The sequence below is a fragment of the Oncorhynchus tshawytscha genome, linkage group LG30 (assembly GCF_018296145.1).
Source record: "Oncorhynchus tshawytscha isolate Ot180627B linkage group LG30, Otsh_v2.0, whole genome shotgun sequence".
NCBI classification, from domain to species: domain Eukaryota; kingdom Metazoa; phylum Chordata; class Actinopteri; order Salmoniformes; family Salmonidae; genus Oncorhynchus; species Oncorhynchus tshawytscha.
In genome coordinates, this window is record NC_056458.1 from 47,356,409 (window position 1) to 47,374,278 (window position 17,870).

The following is a 17,870-nucleotide window of genomic DNA, read 5'->3' on the forward strand; positions in this document are numbered from 1 at the left end:
ATCTGTTTTGAGCGCGTGACCGATTGCGCGCCGTTCGTTGTTTTTCTTTTCTATTGAAGACGCTATTATCCTGTTGAAATATGATCAATTATTTAGACAATAGACAACCTGAGGATTAATTATGAACATCGTTTGACATGTTTCGACGAACTTTACAGGTACTATTAGCATGTTTTCATCTGCATGTCGTGACCGCCTTTGAGCCAGTGGATTACTGAACAAAACGCGCCAACAAAACTGAGGTTTGGGACAATAAGAGCGACTTTATCGAACAAAAAGAGCATTTTTTGTGTAACACGGACTCTTGTGACTGCAAACATATGAAGATCATCAAAGGTAAGTGATTAAGTTTATCGCTATTTCTGACTTTTGTAATTCCTTTACTTGGTTGTAAAATGTTTTGTAATGCTTTTGTGTGCTGGTCGCTGTCCTCAGATAATGGCATGGTAAATCCTTTTTGAAATCTGACACAGTGGCTGGATTAACAAGAAGTTCATCTTTAAACCGATGTATAACACTTATATATTTTATGAATGTTTATTATGAGTATTTCTGTATTTTGAATTTGGCGCTCTGCAATTTGAAAACTATATTCACACCGTAACATAAGGAAACACTAAATGTTAAGTAAGCCTAGTTACAGTGCATTTCCAAACTCTCCATACAAAGAACTGTCCGAGCGACATCCAGGATTCTTACCGGGATCAAGTTCAATGTCTCATTTAACTGATAAATGCTTAATATATGATAGAACAACAATATGATAGAACAACAAACACGGCAATAAATGCAATAAATGTAGTGTTTTATGTCAAAAAAAAAAAAAAAAAAAAAAAAACATGATATTGAACAAATTTGTCAAGACACCAACCATGAAAAAGGGTTAAACAGAGTTGGTTAAATTAACTCTGGAATTTTATTGAATGTTCCTTATATCAATTACTAGTTATCAACAGCTGTATCTGAGAGTTGTCCACCGCAGGAAATCATCACTGGTACTGTAGTTTATATTGACCCTTAGGTGATGTCAGAGGTGTTACTGTGTTTCCAGGCGTTATACCTATCGCTAGTGCGGACATTGCCATTCGATACACAGAGAAGCTTTAGTAGAAATCTCATGCATCCGGTGGACAAGGTTGAACATAGGAATGTGTGTTGTAATACACCGTACACCTCCATTAGGATGATATCCATCCTTATTCTTTCATTTAATGATGTTCAATGTGTCATTATTTCTATATAGTCTACACTTTCTCCTTCTGAACTTCTAGCACCGGTAGGATGGGTGTGGCTTTGTGACAATGACCACAAGAAAAGCCACTAAGGGATTTGATGCAGTTACACCTCTTACATTACCTGAACAAAGACAATTATTTTCTATAGAGTTCTGATTTTAATCTAGGATCTCATTTTTGTTCAGTTACCTTGGGGTGGACAAATTAACATAAGGCTTTACACAAGGCTAAGAGTTTTAATACAAAGCCAATGAACCACACATCTCAGTTGGCTCTAATCAGTAAACACAAACGCTCCCAACATTGGGAAGCTTAATGTTCAAATGGAGACAACATTTTTCAATGTCTCATTTAACTGATTTTTTTAATTTAAATTTACTTTACCTTTATTTAACTAGGCAAGTCAGTTAAGAACAAATTCTTATTTTCACTGACGGCCTAGGAACAGTGGGTTAACTGCCTGTTCAGGGCAGAACGACAGATTTGTACCTTGTCAGCTCGGGGGTTTGAACTTGCAACCTCCCGTTTACTAGTCCAACACTCTAACCACTAGGCTACCCATATATTAATTAAGCATTGACCAAAAAAAAAAAAAAAAAAAAAAAAAAAAAACACACGGCCATGAATGTAGTGTTTTATGTCACATGATATTGAACAAATTTGTCAAGACACCAACCATGAAAAAGGGTTAAACAGAGTTGGTTAAATTAACTTGTGAATTTTATTGAATGTTTCTTATATCAATTACTTATCATCAACAGCTGTATCTGTGAGTTGGCCACCGCAGGAAATCCTCACTGGTACTCTAGTTTATAGAAAGACCCTTAGGCGATGTCAGAGGTGTTACTGTGTTGTAGCTGTAAAATCAACAAGCGTTTCCCAGCGTTATACCGATACCTATCACGGACATTGCCATAAGATACACTGAGACGCATTATTAGAAATCCCATGTTTGACAAGTTTGAACATAGGAATGTGTGTTGTAATACACAGTACACCTCCATTAGGATCATATCAATCCTTACTCCTTATTTTAAGTTATTTTCTTCTTATTTGAGTGTCTATATAGCCTACACTTGCTAGTTCTGAACTTCTAGCACCGGTAGGATGGGTGTGGCTTTGTGACAATGACCACAAGAAAAGCCACTAAGGGATTTGATGCAGTTACACCTCTTACATTGCCTGAACAAAGACAATTATTTTCTATAGAGTTCTGATTTAATCTAGGACCTAATTTTTGTTCAGTTACCTTGGGGTGAACAAATTAACATAAGGCTTTACACAAGGCTAAGAGTTTTAATACAAAGCATATGAACCACACATCTCAGTTGGCTCTAATCAGTAAACACAAACGTTCCGACAACATTGGGAAGCTAAATGTTCAAAATGGAAACCCAATTTTGTTTCCAGATAATGTTATCAGGACAACATCCCCGGCTTATGTTGGAACCTCCTGCCCTCTATCCTCTTTATCCTTTAAGAATGATCTCTCATTTGGGAGTAAATCTTCTCCGTTTGCAATCTTGCCCAGAATCTCAGACACTTCCTTTATTTTCTTTAACCCAACGATCCGATCCTCGAAGCCTGGCTTGCGTTCATCCTCCTCTGTGTGAATGAGTATGTCAATGTACTCCATAGTGGAGAGAGAGCTTGGCTTCAGTGCAACATCATTAAGTCTCTTGAGACAGTCAGAAGACTGCGTGATCAAATTCATCAGCGCGTCCTGGATCATGTGAAATTCATCCTCAAGCTTATCCAGCATCTCCTTGGTTTCCATAGATTTGCCCCACGCCTTCATGAAGTTGTCCTTCAGTTCTTGAATAGTCTTTTTCTCAGTCTTTGTTTCATATGTCAACAAGACTTGTTCCCTGTCGTGGTCATTAGAAGAGCATTTTTCTGGACATATGGTACAGTTGCCATCATCATCCATCACGGCACAACTGTTGATGTCATCCTCCATTGGAAGGAAACAGCAGGTGTGACATGTAAAATTGCATATCTGGCAGTTTGTTGCAAAGTCCTGGGCTAATTTGCTTCTCTTCACCTGCAGCACATTTACCTCAGTCTCAAAATGTTTGTTCTGTTTCATGTTCTCGTCCTCGTTCTCCAGACACTGTTTGAAGCTTTTGATCTCACTTAGCTTTGACAGACCTGCTGTGATCTGAGGGGTCAGGCATGTCATGGTCTTCTCCAGAAGCTCACGTTCTTCCAGCACTTTTTTTGTCAGGGTCAGATCTTTACTCTCAATGCTTTCCAGTGCTTGGAAAAATTTCTTCATCTCCTTGAAAGTTGACCTCCATTGCTCTGGACACTGGGCCTTATGATCATCATCAGAATCATCCTCTTCAGAGCTGCTCTCCGTCTCCTTTGAGAACAGAATTGAACCGTTGAACTTGAAATGGGTTGGTAGCCCCTTCTTGTCTTTCTTACAGGGCAGATTTGCAGCTTTGATGGCCTCTAGTACCGGTATGTGCTTCCCATCAACAAATGTCACAAGCATCAGGATGTTTTCAGCAACATCCTTTCCAAAGATGGACAGGATGGAATCAAAGATGTATCTCTGGGAAGGACTGAGACGAACAAGTGGTGCCTGCACTACAAAGCAGACTGCATCAATGTGATTAATCCCTAAAGGGTTACACAAGAAATCCTTCACCTTTTGGGTGACCAATTTATCATGAGCCATTCCTCTGGTGTCTCCGAACCCTGGTGTGTCAATGATGGTCAGAGAATAAGGAATCTGAAAGCCTGGGTGGTTGTAGAGCTCGTATGATGTCACAACCACAGTCTGGCTCTCAGCCTGTGACCTGTTGGTCACCTCATGGATGAGCTTAAAGCGGTAACAATCTTCCCACTTTACCCCGAGAATGTAGTTTATCATGGTATTGACCAGAGTTGTTTTTCCTGAACCTGTGGCCCCCAGAAGCAATATCACCTTGTTATTCCGTTGCTCAACTTTCCTCCCAAATCTGTACTGGTTAAAACGTTCATCTCCACCCAATTTCTGTTCCAGATTCAGCCAGTGGATTGAGGGTTTTCCGTTTTCCACCTTCTGAGATTTTTTGAGGAATTCCTCACTTTTTGCTCCGGTTGATTTGTTCGTCTTCGGTTGGGGATCAGAGACCCTAAGGGTAGTCAAGACAGTCTCAGGACTGGGTAGACTGTTCCCTGCTTTGCCACAGTTAGCAGAGACTCTGATGCTGTATGCAGTGTCAGCCTCTAGTCCTTCCAGTGTACTCTCTCTAGTGGTGGTTTTGATGGTGTGCCACATCTGATTGTTTATAGTCTTTACACTCTTTCTGTATTCAACCACATAACCAATGACGTCAACATCATCTCCCACCATGGTAGGAATGTCCCAGTTCACTCTGATACTTCCCGATTCTATCCTCTTCTCTGTGGGGGGTCCAGGAGGGCTACATGGGCGGGTCCTGAAGTATTCTGTCCAGTCACCGGAGAGGCTCACACCAGGTTTACATACCGCCTTGCAGCTAAAGCGGTACTTTTTGTAAGGGTCCAAACGACTGATGGTGACCTGGTTAGTTGTAGCACCCAATTTGACCTCGATCCACTCAGAGTCAGCCTGCTCAGCCTGGTACAAAACCTGGTACGACTCCACAGAGGTAACACCAAGGTTGGGAGGGTTGACTTGCAAGTGGACACAGTCATGCTCCAGACTCTTGATGGTGGGAACACTTGGCTTTGATGGCAGCTCAAACTGTTGACTCAAAAGTGTCCCTCTTTCATAGACATGGATGGAGGATGCGGTGAGGAGTTTGTTTGGAATTGATGCAATGCAGAATGCAAGATTTTCTCTGCCTTTGTTAGACTCTTTGAAGTCTAGGAACAGATTTATGGTTTGTCTGGTTAGGGTCGTTACCTCCCCTGAGCGAAACCACTTTTCTGCTGCAGTCTTCCCGGCTGCGTTGGGGTTGTAAGGTGTCTGTGAAAAATCACTTTTAGATTCTTCCAGCAAGTAGTTCTCCAGGACTACCAGATACTCTTCTTTCTCCTTCAAATAGGATAATGCAAAACACACTACATAATCATTAGCTTGATCAAGCACTATTCCATCCAATTCACTGCTTGAATTCACAACTTGTACCTCTTTCATTATGTCAAGGTAAGAGCTGACAACATTCATCTCTCTCTCTCTGTCGTCCAGGTACGTGATCATGAGGTCATTCTGGAATGGAGATCGTTCTTTGATGTTGAGCATTTTTATCAGCTCTTCCTCCTCCATTCCTCCTCCTCTTATTTTGGGAAGAACCTTACAGAGACCTTTCTGGAACACCAGCTTGTACTCTGAGCACAAGTCCCTGAACTTGTTGAGCTTGGCTTTGAGTTCAGGGAACATGATAGCCATGTCTTCCTTCATCATGTCCTGGCATTGTACATCAGTATTGTCCAGTCCGTCTAAGAGTCGCTGTGCGCGACGCACCTGGCTAACACTGATCTGCCTGACTAGCTGGGTAGCTGCAGAGTCCAGGTTCTTGAGAGGATAGAGCCAGACAGTCATGGGCACAGCATGTTCTCCGTTCTCCCCTAGCAGACGTGGCAGGCCAGCATACACCTTGATGGCGTCTTCAAATGTGACAGGGTTGTTTTCCAGTGCAAAATCACCATGGAAGGTGCAGTTGAATTTATTGGCCCCTCTCTTCTCATCCTCACTCATCTTCAAATTTCCCTGCCCTTCTATCGTCATGTGAGGGATCTTTTTTATTGTGACCTGCAGGTTTCCCTGGATGTCCTGGTGGTTTTCTCCTGAGGAAACCTCTTGGTCAAAAACGAAGAAGGCCTGGGCTCCGTAGAGCAGGCCAGTCACCACATGGGTTGAAGAGCCCTCTTGGAAGACATTACAGTGTTTCACATTTCCTGCTCCCAGGTGGTCCATGGTCAACTGTTCGAAGCGAGTGGTGGTACGGTACTGCAGAGAAACCCTAGACTGACGCTTTGAGGTCTTTTTGTCATGGAGGAATTCAGCAGAACCCTTCACACTGACTAAGCCACAAAGAAAACTGGCCTCAAGAGATGCAGACACATTCAAAGCTTCTGACTTGGCTTCACTTGAGTCTGAAGCAATGATTTTGAAGTCAGTGTTCGGTTGTGGACGGACATTGATGTGTTTCTGAAGCATCTCAGAATCCCAGAGAGTGATACCTGCAGTTTAAAGATAATGATCAAAGAAAGTTATTGTGAAATTTATTGTACATGTGTAAATATTTCTATATGTAAACTTGGTTTCATTCAAATAACTAATTAAAGGTACATATTGAACTCAAAGTAAATATTCTAGGTGTCAACCCGTAGTTAGAAAACCTACACCTCCTACCCTCAGAAGTAAAGAATGCTCTGTATCACCATGTGAACCAGTCTGGAAAGGGGTTCTATCTGGAGCTTCTTTCAGGTCCAATAGAACCTTTGTTCCAAATAAAAGGTGCTATTTGGAATCACAAAGAGTTCTATCTAGAACCTTTTTTCAGATGGTTCCCTACAGGGACAAATGGCGCCACATTACACTCTCAGAAGGGGGAAAAAAAGTGCCATCTTTGCCATTACTACTATAGGAACACTTCAAAAACAACCTGCAAACAATCACTCTTTTGTCCCAAGTGCGTCCTCTAACTTTTCTTACTCTGTGGTAACCATAGAGATGCACCAGAAAACTCATCTCTCTCTGCAATGGCTGATTCTGTGACAGCACCACAGAGGACTTAAGTGCCCCAAAAGCCTGTTTTAGCATGGGCAGCTCCATTCAGGACTTTCACCATTTTGAAGTAGTCAACAGGGAGATACTTTCTTTGGGTTAAGGAAGGATTACATAATTCAATCTGGGTCCTCAGGAGGGATCAGACAGAATATAATCGCCTGCCACCTGGTGAGGTTAGCATAGGGCTAACGTATGCCATGTTATCTGATGGGACAAGCTACAATTTAGCATTCTGTCACATGCAAGTAAATCAACTATTTTTATTAGCTGATATGCATTTTGAGTTGGAGAAACTGTTTAAATGTAAATGGTGGCAATGTTTTCATGTTTTATGATTTAGTTTGTAAATAAACTGAAAAGGTGCAGACCACCACCTACTGTGTAGAGTGTCTATAGTCTGAACAAGTATAAAGCCAAGGTTGGTGATTTACTTAAAAATGGTGAAAGCCCTCAATGGTGTTTCCTGTGCGAACAGTGTGCCCTCTATCCAACTCAATGGTGGAAACATTGTCAATTAATTAAACTAATGCATACTGATTACCTCTAAACCAAAGAGGAATAGTTTCCTGTACCTGGAATGAGGACATCTCTACGACAGTCATAAAGCATCCCCAGCTGGAAGGGTCGGCCCAGAGCGGCTAGCTCGATGGTCTCCAAGTCAGACATGACTCAGTGTTCTGAAAACATATCAGACCTGGGGTTACTTCAGCAGCCCCGGTATTAGAACCTTTCAACAGATCATTTGGCTGTTAACAAAATTACTTGTTTTTTTGCTCATTGCCCAGGCAATGCAGCGTGTGTAAAAATCACTGATATACAGTATGTTATGGAAACATTTGAGTCACTCACATTTTTGTCCCCCAGTCTTCGGTTGGATTGTTTATTTTAATGAAGGTAATAAAATAATAACAATACTGCATTGCGCAAGTGATGTGTGGTTATGGAAACTGAGACTGAAATGTAAAAAAAAATGTAATAATACCATCAAAAGGGTCGGTACTGGACCAAATATATCCAGGGCTGAAGCCCTGGAAGCCCAGGCCTAAATACGCCACTGGCCAACATACTTCATCTGGTCAAGGCACCTTTTGTTTTTCTTATTTGTTGATAATCCAATGTGACAATTTACCAGACAAGAGTGCCACAATTTACCCGCTGATGGGGCAAATAGTCACAAGTGCACACTCTCCATTTAACGGTTCACAACTCCGTACTGAAATAAGATATGATGATACAATGAATACAAAATATGTGCCCAAGACTTCCATCTTTCATTCGGTATGACATTTATACCATTGTGATGTATTGTGCCCAGTAAATGTCAAGACAGCGTGAAAAGTGTGACGACATACCTCGCTCTCCCCTACAACGGTAGAACGTTTCCTTATGGCGCTACAAGAGGTACAAGATCTACAGGGAATCATCCTTTAATGAATGTCTCTTTTCTCTCTCTGACCACATCTGATTGAACCAATATGTTCGATAGATTTATTGATCGTTTATAGGTGAATAAAGGTGTCTTCCTGGAAGGCAGAATTTAAAGAGGAGTCTGATAATAATATGTGCCAATGTTGATTAACAACAGACTTGATGCCATTACGGCGATCACTGAACGTGAGTATATCGTTTACAAAAAAACAGTTTCACATGTTCTTGTTGGATGTATTAAGTAACTGGCTTCTGGTCAAGCTTTTAACTTGTTTATGCGCTTTATCAAGCCAGGTATCGCTTATCCTCTCAAGTGGAAACGCTCTAGGAGAGAATTTGATTGTCTGTCATATTCTTCCTCTATGTCACAGATGCGATGCAGTCTATTAAGTTGGCTTACTGGTAAACCTCTTAGGAGGAGAGGGTGATGGAAAAAAAGTACCATATTTGGCAGCTAATTGTTATCTGTAGGTTTCCTGTAAACTGTAGTACTAGATTGTCCCTTCTTTGTAGCAAGTACATCTAAGAAATGTATAGAGTTCATGTTATTTGACATAGTTTCAGGAAATCGATTGTACTCTAGAGTTAAATAATTAATTTAATTTCGGGACTCGTCCAGATCATTAAGCAATAATTTATATAGCGGGTCCACTCTTTCACATGATCTTTGTAAAGATGATTTTCCTAAATAAAAATAAAAATCCTAAATAAAAATACACGAAAAAATGCCACACCTCTGATTGGCAGATCCTGATTAGAAGCACCTGTTGCTCATCTGTTCTTTACAGATGTTGTTTTGGATTAAAATAAAATTGTACCTAAACACTAAAGAATGCTGTAAAGCCGAAACGTATGTCTACGCTATCCCCGATGCAGTGAAAATAACTAAAAACATCGAATAATGAAGTCAGCTTTATGGCCAACTTTGAGTGCGAACCCATTAGACCCTTTGTTTGTCTGAATTCGGTGGATTTACGCACCAGCCAAGCATCTGGGAGAGCGCGACGGTTCACTTTCGTTCAGTAAATTATCCACATTATTAAATCTACAATCTGGGATTGGTTTTTGGACATTTAAATTAATGACGCAGTATAACCATCCATTTTTGATGAATACAATGTATAAATACGTCACGAGCTTATTACCATTGTCTTACCACATTAGAACCCGAAATAAACGCTTATTTGTTTGTAAATGTAGTAAAGCAATGTATTGATTCAAAAGATGGTTAAAACTATAATGCAGATATCATGGACGGTCAGTCCTGGCATCTAGAGTACTTTAGAATTTGAGAGAGATTACATTTCCCTAGCCCCATCCCTGAGCTGTGGACCACAATAACTGGAGGCACTGACAATGTTATTTCTCAAAGATCAATTAAAGTTAGAATCTACATTTGGTGGAACAGCGCCTTTGATATTGTTTCGGTGATGAAACGGAAGAGAGGAGCGTCAGGCAGTGGTATTTTCTTTGCAATGATTTCCGTCCGATGGGGGGTAAAAACGGTGTTCTTTGTTTAAAGTAACTTATTCGTTGTTTTAATATCCCAAACGGACGTGCCAGTTTCACCAAATACGGATTGTAGCTTTAATGATTGCCCAGTAAAGGTTTTGCTAAGCAACCATTTAGGTCTACCGTTTAAATTAAATAAGGGTTAGTAGCCTACCTTAAGTCAACGAAGCTTGCCGATGGATTGTCAAACAGACAAAAATTCACAAGTAGATGTTCAAAATAGAAAAGCCAAGTATACAAAATAAATATGATATGTGTCTCTACCAAGATGTAGACCGGGTGTTACACACTGTTTTATAGACCAAATCACAGAGTTTCTAAACCCAGAGGCGCAACATCGCGAGACATCCAGGAACGCTTCTGAAATAGTAAACAGAACATGCCGGGGTTTGGGGCTTGAGAAGTCAATGAGAGAAGTGAAAAAATCTTCATTAGTTGTTCATTTTCTCGAAATCAAAAGGCAAAACCTAGATTCGAGACAATTTCTTTAGTTGAACCTGTTATTACAGCAACCTCGTGAAAGTGATGAACTGACACGTTTTCATTTTCGTCAAAAACAAGTTTATATCGAAGCAGTGCCTTTGAGTTGACGGCCCGCACATGCGCAGTTCGGAGCGACAGACCATTAGACCCGATGACTTGCTTCTCTCCGGATGAGCTCTGCTAGCCAACGTCGCCATGACATCACCTACAAGTGCTATCCGGGATTTCTATTGAAGAAGCAGTTTTACCCTATCTTCATACTGTCTTTGACCAAATCTCTCTTTCTTGTAAAAACCACCCCAACACTCGTCTTGTAAATTACATGACTACAAGTCAGTCTCTGGCTGTTATACTGTAACATTGGAGACAGCTCATCCTAGAGGATACAGACTGCTACAGTAGCCTACTGATGGTCATTGAGTTGATCTGATTAATTGTATTTCTGCTTTGTATGCTACTTTGAGTACAGTACAACTCCAGTACAATGCCCATGCACTGATGGGTGAAGGTGAATATAAACTTTATTACATTGTCCTTACTGCATAGTACGTTTTGAATGACATTCATGTAGGTGCAGAATAAAAATGTTTGTTGTTTTATTAAACGTTTCACCTGCACCTGCTTCTCGACTCACAGCGTCTTCGTTACAGCATCACTGGCAGGAATCAGCTAATTTGTCTGCGGTATTGAGTTGTCGCGCAGAGAGTGAATGGAAGAGATTGAGGTTAGGTGAAGACAACGAAGATGAAAATAGCAAGTAGTAATTCAAACACAAACTGTATAGCGTCAGGCTGTACAAAATAATAAAATGCAGTACTACAGGATATTTCTTAACGTAGCTCTTTATTAGCTAGCTATAACTGGCATGTTGACGTATCTCCAACCAGGATAAAACTGCCATGACCTAACCATTTGGGTGGTCTTAACCAATCATAGCACAGTATGATATGGCGGTAAAATGCATCCAATTACAATTCAGTATGTTTACACATGTGAATATTACACCAAGGACCCACAACTGTTGAAGAAATGGCTCCATGTCCTGTGCCAGCTCAAGCTACTGCTACCTAAAGTACATCACAGTGTTCCCGTACACTTGACCTTAGCAGAAATTAGTTTATACTACAAAGTCAACTGTAATGGTAATACCATTGTAAAGTACAATTTCTCCAATTTCCAGCAAAATCAATGACGAGACCTCCCCGCTGCCCTTCTCTGCATGATTGAAGCAGGTAGTAGAGCTTCGCTGGGTCAAAATGGTGGCTGGAGAAGTGAAGGTTACTGATCGATAGTGAAAGGGGAAAATATGTTGTGTTGGGGTAACTGCTGTTTTCACCCGATTTGTCCAACTTATCACCTCTAAAATGTCAATAAACCACTATAAAGAGATTATGTAATGTCTCATTACACACAGAGCATTAAGAAAGTATTCAGACCCCTTGACTTTTTCCACATTTTGTTATGTTACAGCCTTATTCTAAAATGGATTAAATAAAATACAAATCCTCATCAATCTTAACACAATAACCCCTTACTGACAACACTAAAACAGAGTTTTAGACATTTTTGCAAATGTGTTCAAAATAAAAAACAGAAATATCATATTTACATAAATATTCAGACCCTTTGCTATGAGACTCCTATTTTCATTGATCATCATTGAGATGTTTCTACAACTATGATTGGAGTTCACCTGCGGTAAGTTCAATTGATTGGACAGGATTGGGAAAGGCACACACCTGTCGATGTAAGGTCCCACAGTTGACAGTGCATGTCAGAGCAAAAACCAAACCATGGTCGAAGGAATTGTCCGTAGAGGTCCAAGACAGGATTGTATCGAGACACAGATCTGGGGAAGGGTAACAAAACATTACTGCTGAATTGAAGGTGCCCAAGAACACAGTGGCCTCCATCATTCTTAAGTGGAAGAAGTTTGGAACCACCAATACTCTTCCTAGAGCTGGCCACATGACCAAACTGAGCAGTCAGGGGAGAGAAGCCTTGGTCGGGGATGTGACCAAGAACCCGACGGTCACTCTGACAGAGCTCCAGAGGTCTTCTGTGGAGATGGGAGAAACTACCAGAAGGACAAACATCTCTGCAGCACTCCACCAATCAGGCCTTTATGGTAGAGTGGCCAGACGGAAGCATGATATGCATATCATTAGTAGACATGGATAGAAAACACTCTGAAGTTTCTAAAACTGTTTGAATGATGTCTGTGAGTATAACAGAACTCATATGGCAGGCAAAAACCTGAGAAAAAATCCAACCAGGAAGTGGAAAATCTGAGGTTGGTCGTTTTTCAAATCATTCCCTATTGAAGATACAGTGGGATATGGGTCATGTTGCACTTCCTAAGGCGTCCACTAGATGTCAACAGTCTTTAGAACCTTGTCTGATGCTTCTACTGTGAAGTGGGGCCGAATGAGAGGGGAATGAGCCAGGTGTCTGGCAGAATGCTTTGAGCTCGTGATGCTCATTCACCTGAGAGCGAGCTCTGTTCCATAGCTTTTCTACAGACAAAGGTTGGAACATTATTGAAGATTTATGTTAAAAACATCCTAAAGATTGATTCTATACTTCGTTTGACATGTTTCTACTGACTGTAATATGACGTTTCGTCTGAACTTGTTCCTGGACCGGCCCACGCGTCGTGAGTTTAGATTGTGTACTGAACACTCGAACAACAAGGAGGAATTTGGACATAAATGATGGACTTTATGGAACAAATCAAACATTTATTGTGGAACTGGGATTCCTGGGAGTGCATTCTGACGAAGATCATCAAAGGTAAGTGAATATTTATAATGCTATTTCTGACTTCTGTTGACTCCAACATGGCAGATATCTTCTTGGGTTGTGTTGGTCTCTGAGCGCCGTACTGAGATTATTGCATGGTTTGCTTTTTCAGTAATTAAAAAAAAAATTTGACACAGCGGTTGCAAATCTGTGAATAACACTTGTATCTTTTACCAATGTTTATTATGAATATTTCTGTGATTTGATGTGGCTCTGTGCAAATTCACAGGATGTTTTGGAGGCAAAGCCAAATGTAAACTGAGGTTTTTGAATATAAATATGAACTTGATCGACCAAAACATACATGTATTGTGTAACATATTGTCCCGGGAGTGTCATCTGATGAAGAATATCAAAGGTTAGTGATTATTTTTATCAATATTTCTGCTTTTTGTGACTCCTCTCTTTGGTTGGAAAATCGCTGTATGATTTCTGTGACTAGTTGCTGACCTAACATAATGATATGTTCTGCTTTCGCCGAAAAGTGGTTGGATTAACAAGAATTGTATCTTTAAAATGGTGTCTAATACTTGTATGTTTGAGAAAATTGAATTAGGAGATTTCTGTTGATTGAATTTGGCGCCCTATAATTTCATCGGCTGTTGGCAAGGGGTTCCGCTAGTGGAACGGGGTAGCGGAACCCCAGACCTAGACAGGTTTTAACATGCATGAAACCAAGGCTTTTACGGTTACAGAAGTCAACAAATGAGAACAGAGAATAAAAGGAGCAGATTTCTGGGCGTGGTAGAATAGATTCAGGGCATAATGTACAGACAAGGGTATGGTAGGATACGAGTACAGTGGAGGTAAGCCTAGGCATAGAGTGACAATGAGAGAGGTTGCATCTATGTGTAACAGTATAACTTTAGACCGTCCCCTCGCCCATACCCGGGCGCGAACCAGGGACCCTCTGCACACATCAACAACAGTCACCCACGAAGCATCATTACCCATCGCTCAACAAAAGCCGCGGCCCTTGCAGAGCAAAGGGGAACTACTACTTCAAGGTCTCAGAGCAAGTGATGTCACCGATTAATACGCTATTTAGCGCTGCACCACCGCTAACTAGTTAGCCGGTTCACATCCGTTACATATGGAGGCACCAGTTAAGCCAGGTGAGGTCTCTGCATGTGTGGGGTGTGGGACAAAAGAGCTAGCTGAGGCATATTGAGCGGACTGGGGGCTCCACAGTAACATAAAACAATAACAATAAACAGCAATAGACAAGGCATATGGACATGAGAGAGAAGCATAAAGCAATCACAGGTGTTGATTGGGAGAGCTAAGACAACAGTGGGTAAGGCAACAACAACGGGTAAAAGGTGATGAATGGGCAGAGAGCGAGGTAGGTTAGGTACACACAGGACCTGAGTTTGAGGCTGGGGCCAATAGATAAACAAAATGAAGTACTGTGTCAGTGAACAGTCCAGGAGGCATCAGCTGTGTAGCCGAGTGATTATAGGGTCCAATGAGCAGCAATAGGTGAAACGGAGACGTTCGGTAGTCGCTACTGCGCTAGGCGAGCGGGAGACACGGCGTTCAGAAAGCTAGCGGGCCGGGAGACACGGCGTTCAGAAAGCTAGCGGGCCGGGGATAGCAGATGGGTCTTCTGCGACATCGCAACGGAAAGCCTGCTCCCGCTCCCGAAAAACTGTTAGACCCCCTGAATTGGCTATGATAAATTGAACTAAAATATGTAGGAAGCACGGGGAAGGATATACGGTAGCCAGTCATTTATGGGAGAGAATTATGTGGGAATGGCTGGTTGACTATTGTAAAATTCAGAAGTCGTATCCAGGCCTTAAGCCAAAGTTTAGACTGAAAATGGGTAAAAACAAAATGTGAAAATAAATATAGCTCCAGGACAGGATAAATGGATTTTGTACATTTGGCAAAATGAAACAAAGAGGAAACATGAACAATCAGTATTGTTTGCAGTGGAATCACACTGGGCCTATGGTAACGCCACAAAGGGGGTTTGGATCCCATTGAGGGTTCTGGTGACAGGGTGAACGGTGAACTGTGAGAATAATATAAGATTAGGCAGTGAGTATGGGATGAAGAAAGAAAGAAAGTTGAATTGCAGTGGTGGGAAAAAGTACCCAATTGTCATACTTGAGTAAAAGTAAATACACCTTAACAGAAAATGAGTCAAGTAAAAGTCTGACCGTGCTGCTGCTCCAGTTTCAACTGTTCTGCCTTATTATTATACAACCATGCTGGTCATTTATGAACATTTGAACATCTTGGCCATGTTCTGTTATAGACTCCACCCGGCACAGCCAGAAGAGGACTGGCCACCCCACATAGCCTGGTTCCTCTCTAGGTTTCTTCCTAGGTTTTGGCCTTTCTAGGGAGTTTTTCCTAGCCACCGTGCTTCTACACCTGCATTGCTTGCTGTTTGGGGTTTTAGGCTTGGTTTCTGTACAGCACTTTGAGATATCAGCTGATGTACGAAGGGCTATACATATACATTTGATTTGATTTGATTTGAAAGTGTCATCCAGTAACTGGAGTAAAAGTCAGAAAGCATTTGGTTTGAATTATACTTAAGAATCAAAAGTCAATGTAATTGCAAAAATATACTTATGTATAAAAAAATAAAAAATAAAGTAAAAGTATAAATCATTTTAAAATCATTATATTAAGCAAAACCAGGCAGCACCATTTTCTTTATTTATAAATGTATGAATAGCCAGGGGCACACTCCCAACACTCTGACATGATGTACAAATGAAGCATTTGTGTTTGGTGAGTCTGACAGATCAGAGGCAGTAAGGGATGCTCTCTTGATATGTTTGTGAATTGGTCCATTATCCCATCCTGCTAAGCATTCAAAATGTAATGAGTACTTTTGGTGTCAGGGAAAATGTATGGAGTAAAAAGTACAATAGTGAAGTAAAAGTTGTTAAAAATATAAATAATAAACTACAGATACCCCCCAAAAAACACTTAAGTAAAACATACTTTAAAAATCTACTTAAGTACTTTACAGCACTGGTTAATTGAGAACTCTCCTGAAAATTGAACTCAGGAGCCCTTTGCTAGCTAGGGTGTTAGGGTGTTGGTTTGAGATTGTCCTAAACCACAGGGGTTTAGGTGCGATAAACAAAAAACTAGAAAAACAAGGGCTAAGCGAAAAAGATCAACTGCAATAGCAGTTGTGGTTAACGCTGGAGGCTGGGCACACCCAATCTAAGACGTAGTAGATGAAGACACATGAAGCTCTACTCGGAAAGCAAAGAATAAACATTTTTTTTAAACGGGGCCTCAAATCTGATATCAAGATTACCCGCTTGTGAAGAAGGCCTAAAGAAAATAATGGGCCAATCATATCGATTGGATGCCATGACGAATTTGACGCTAAGCGACCAACCGCTGGAGACTTCCTTCAGCAAAGATGGCTGACAAAAATACTAGGACCGAAGCAAATGTTAGGTCATTATAACGCCATAACGAATCAATCAACAAATGCACAGTTGAGGGAATATGTTAGTTAATGTAGAGACAAACGATTATAAATATCTTTTGGTCATGAAGTTAATTGACGAAAATCGCTAGTTAGCTAGTTTATCTAGCTACCTAACATCAGCCAGCTAGCTTTATGGGTGTTGTGACATGAGTATGAAATTGTAATTCGTGTTTAATGTTTCAGTGACTCCTGAGAAAACCACCAAACCAGGCTGTCGTCTTGTGAAATAGTGGATGTAAGGAATATAGTTAGCTAATGTTTTACTGAAAATGTAATGTACATTTTGTATGCTTGCCTTGCTGGTATTTGCCATGAAATGCAGTTGAAGTAATGTAGCTAGCTAACCATTGTCTTGCTTATTGTGTAGTGGAGGATAAAAATACCTGTATGCCTATGGATGTGTAGGTAGCTATAAAAAATATAGCTAAGAATATATTTACTGATCATGTGCTCTACCTTGGCAAATAAAGGTGCGGTTCAGGTCTTTTTCAGTCATATACAATACCAAGAATAGCAAACTCCAGTCTTTGAATGATGCTTTGTCTGCATGTATGTATTACAATTATACACTTCAACCTTGTTTACCAATCCTGGTCCATCTATGGTTACACATTGTAACTATGCAATGGACTAGAAACATGATTTAACTAGTTAAAGACAGATTTGTAATTCACATATATATAGAAACAGAATTTAAAAAGAAAGGTACCCTATACTTTCTATGTATCATGTAAATACTGGAATAAACAGTTCATCTCAATATCTAATTTCCTTCATCTGCACTGATCTGAGGACACAGGATAGGTGGAGTATTTCATCAAATCAGAGACTTATTTCAACCAGTAGAGAATGTGAAATGATTTGAAAAAATTCAAGTGTTATAAATACATTATATTACAATTATAATAAATGTATTATGAATAAAAGTTCTGTACTTCATTGCACATCTGGTGTGCATTATAAAAACAGGAAGAAAGAGGAAGTGGGGAGAGAGGTGTGAGAGTGTGAAAGGGAAAGAGGTAAGAACAGAGTTTGAAGTTGAGACTGGTGTTTTGTGGGTACTATTTAATGAAGCTGTCAGTTGAGGACTTGTGAGGCGTCGTGTTTCTCAACTTCAAAGAGTCTGAATACTCATGTAAATGTTTATATATAAATTTTTATAAAATCTGAAAACCTGTTCATTACAGGTTCGATTACAGGCCAGGGTTCGATTTAAACAAAGACATTT

General features: G+C 40.5%; 1 protein-coding gene across 1 annotated transcript; it reads right to left on the reverse strand.

Annotated features, from left to right (window-relative positions):
* Positions 1-1,937: 1,937 nt before the first annotated feature.
* Positions 1,938-10,455, reverse strand: LOC112228229. The gene is made up of 3 exons (XM_024393388.2): positions 10,040-10,455; positions 7,518-7,622; positions 1,938-6,395 (listed from the first exon to the last, which is right to left on the reverse strand). The coding sequence occupies exons 2-3, from the start codon at positions 7,609-7,611 to the stop codon at positions 2,674-2,676; spliced, it is 3,816 nt and encodes a 1,271-aa protein (XP_024249156.2). The 5' UTR covers positions 7,612-7,622; positions 10,040-10,455; the 3' UTR covers positions 1,938-2,673.
* Positions 10,456-17,870: the final 7,415 nt, after the last annotated feature.

Excerpts from the sequence above, each read along its gene's own strand:
- LOC112228229 (XM_024393388.2), bottom strand. The coding sequence starts at position 7,611 with ATGTCTGACTTGGAGACCATCGAGCTAGCCGCTCTGGGCCGACCCTTC. Across the intron at positions 6,396-7,517 it reads TAGAGATGTCCTCATTCCAG|GTATCACTCTCTGGGATTCT; the intron begins GTACAGGAAACT and ends TTTAAACTGCAG.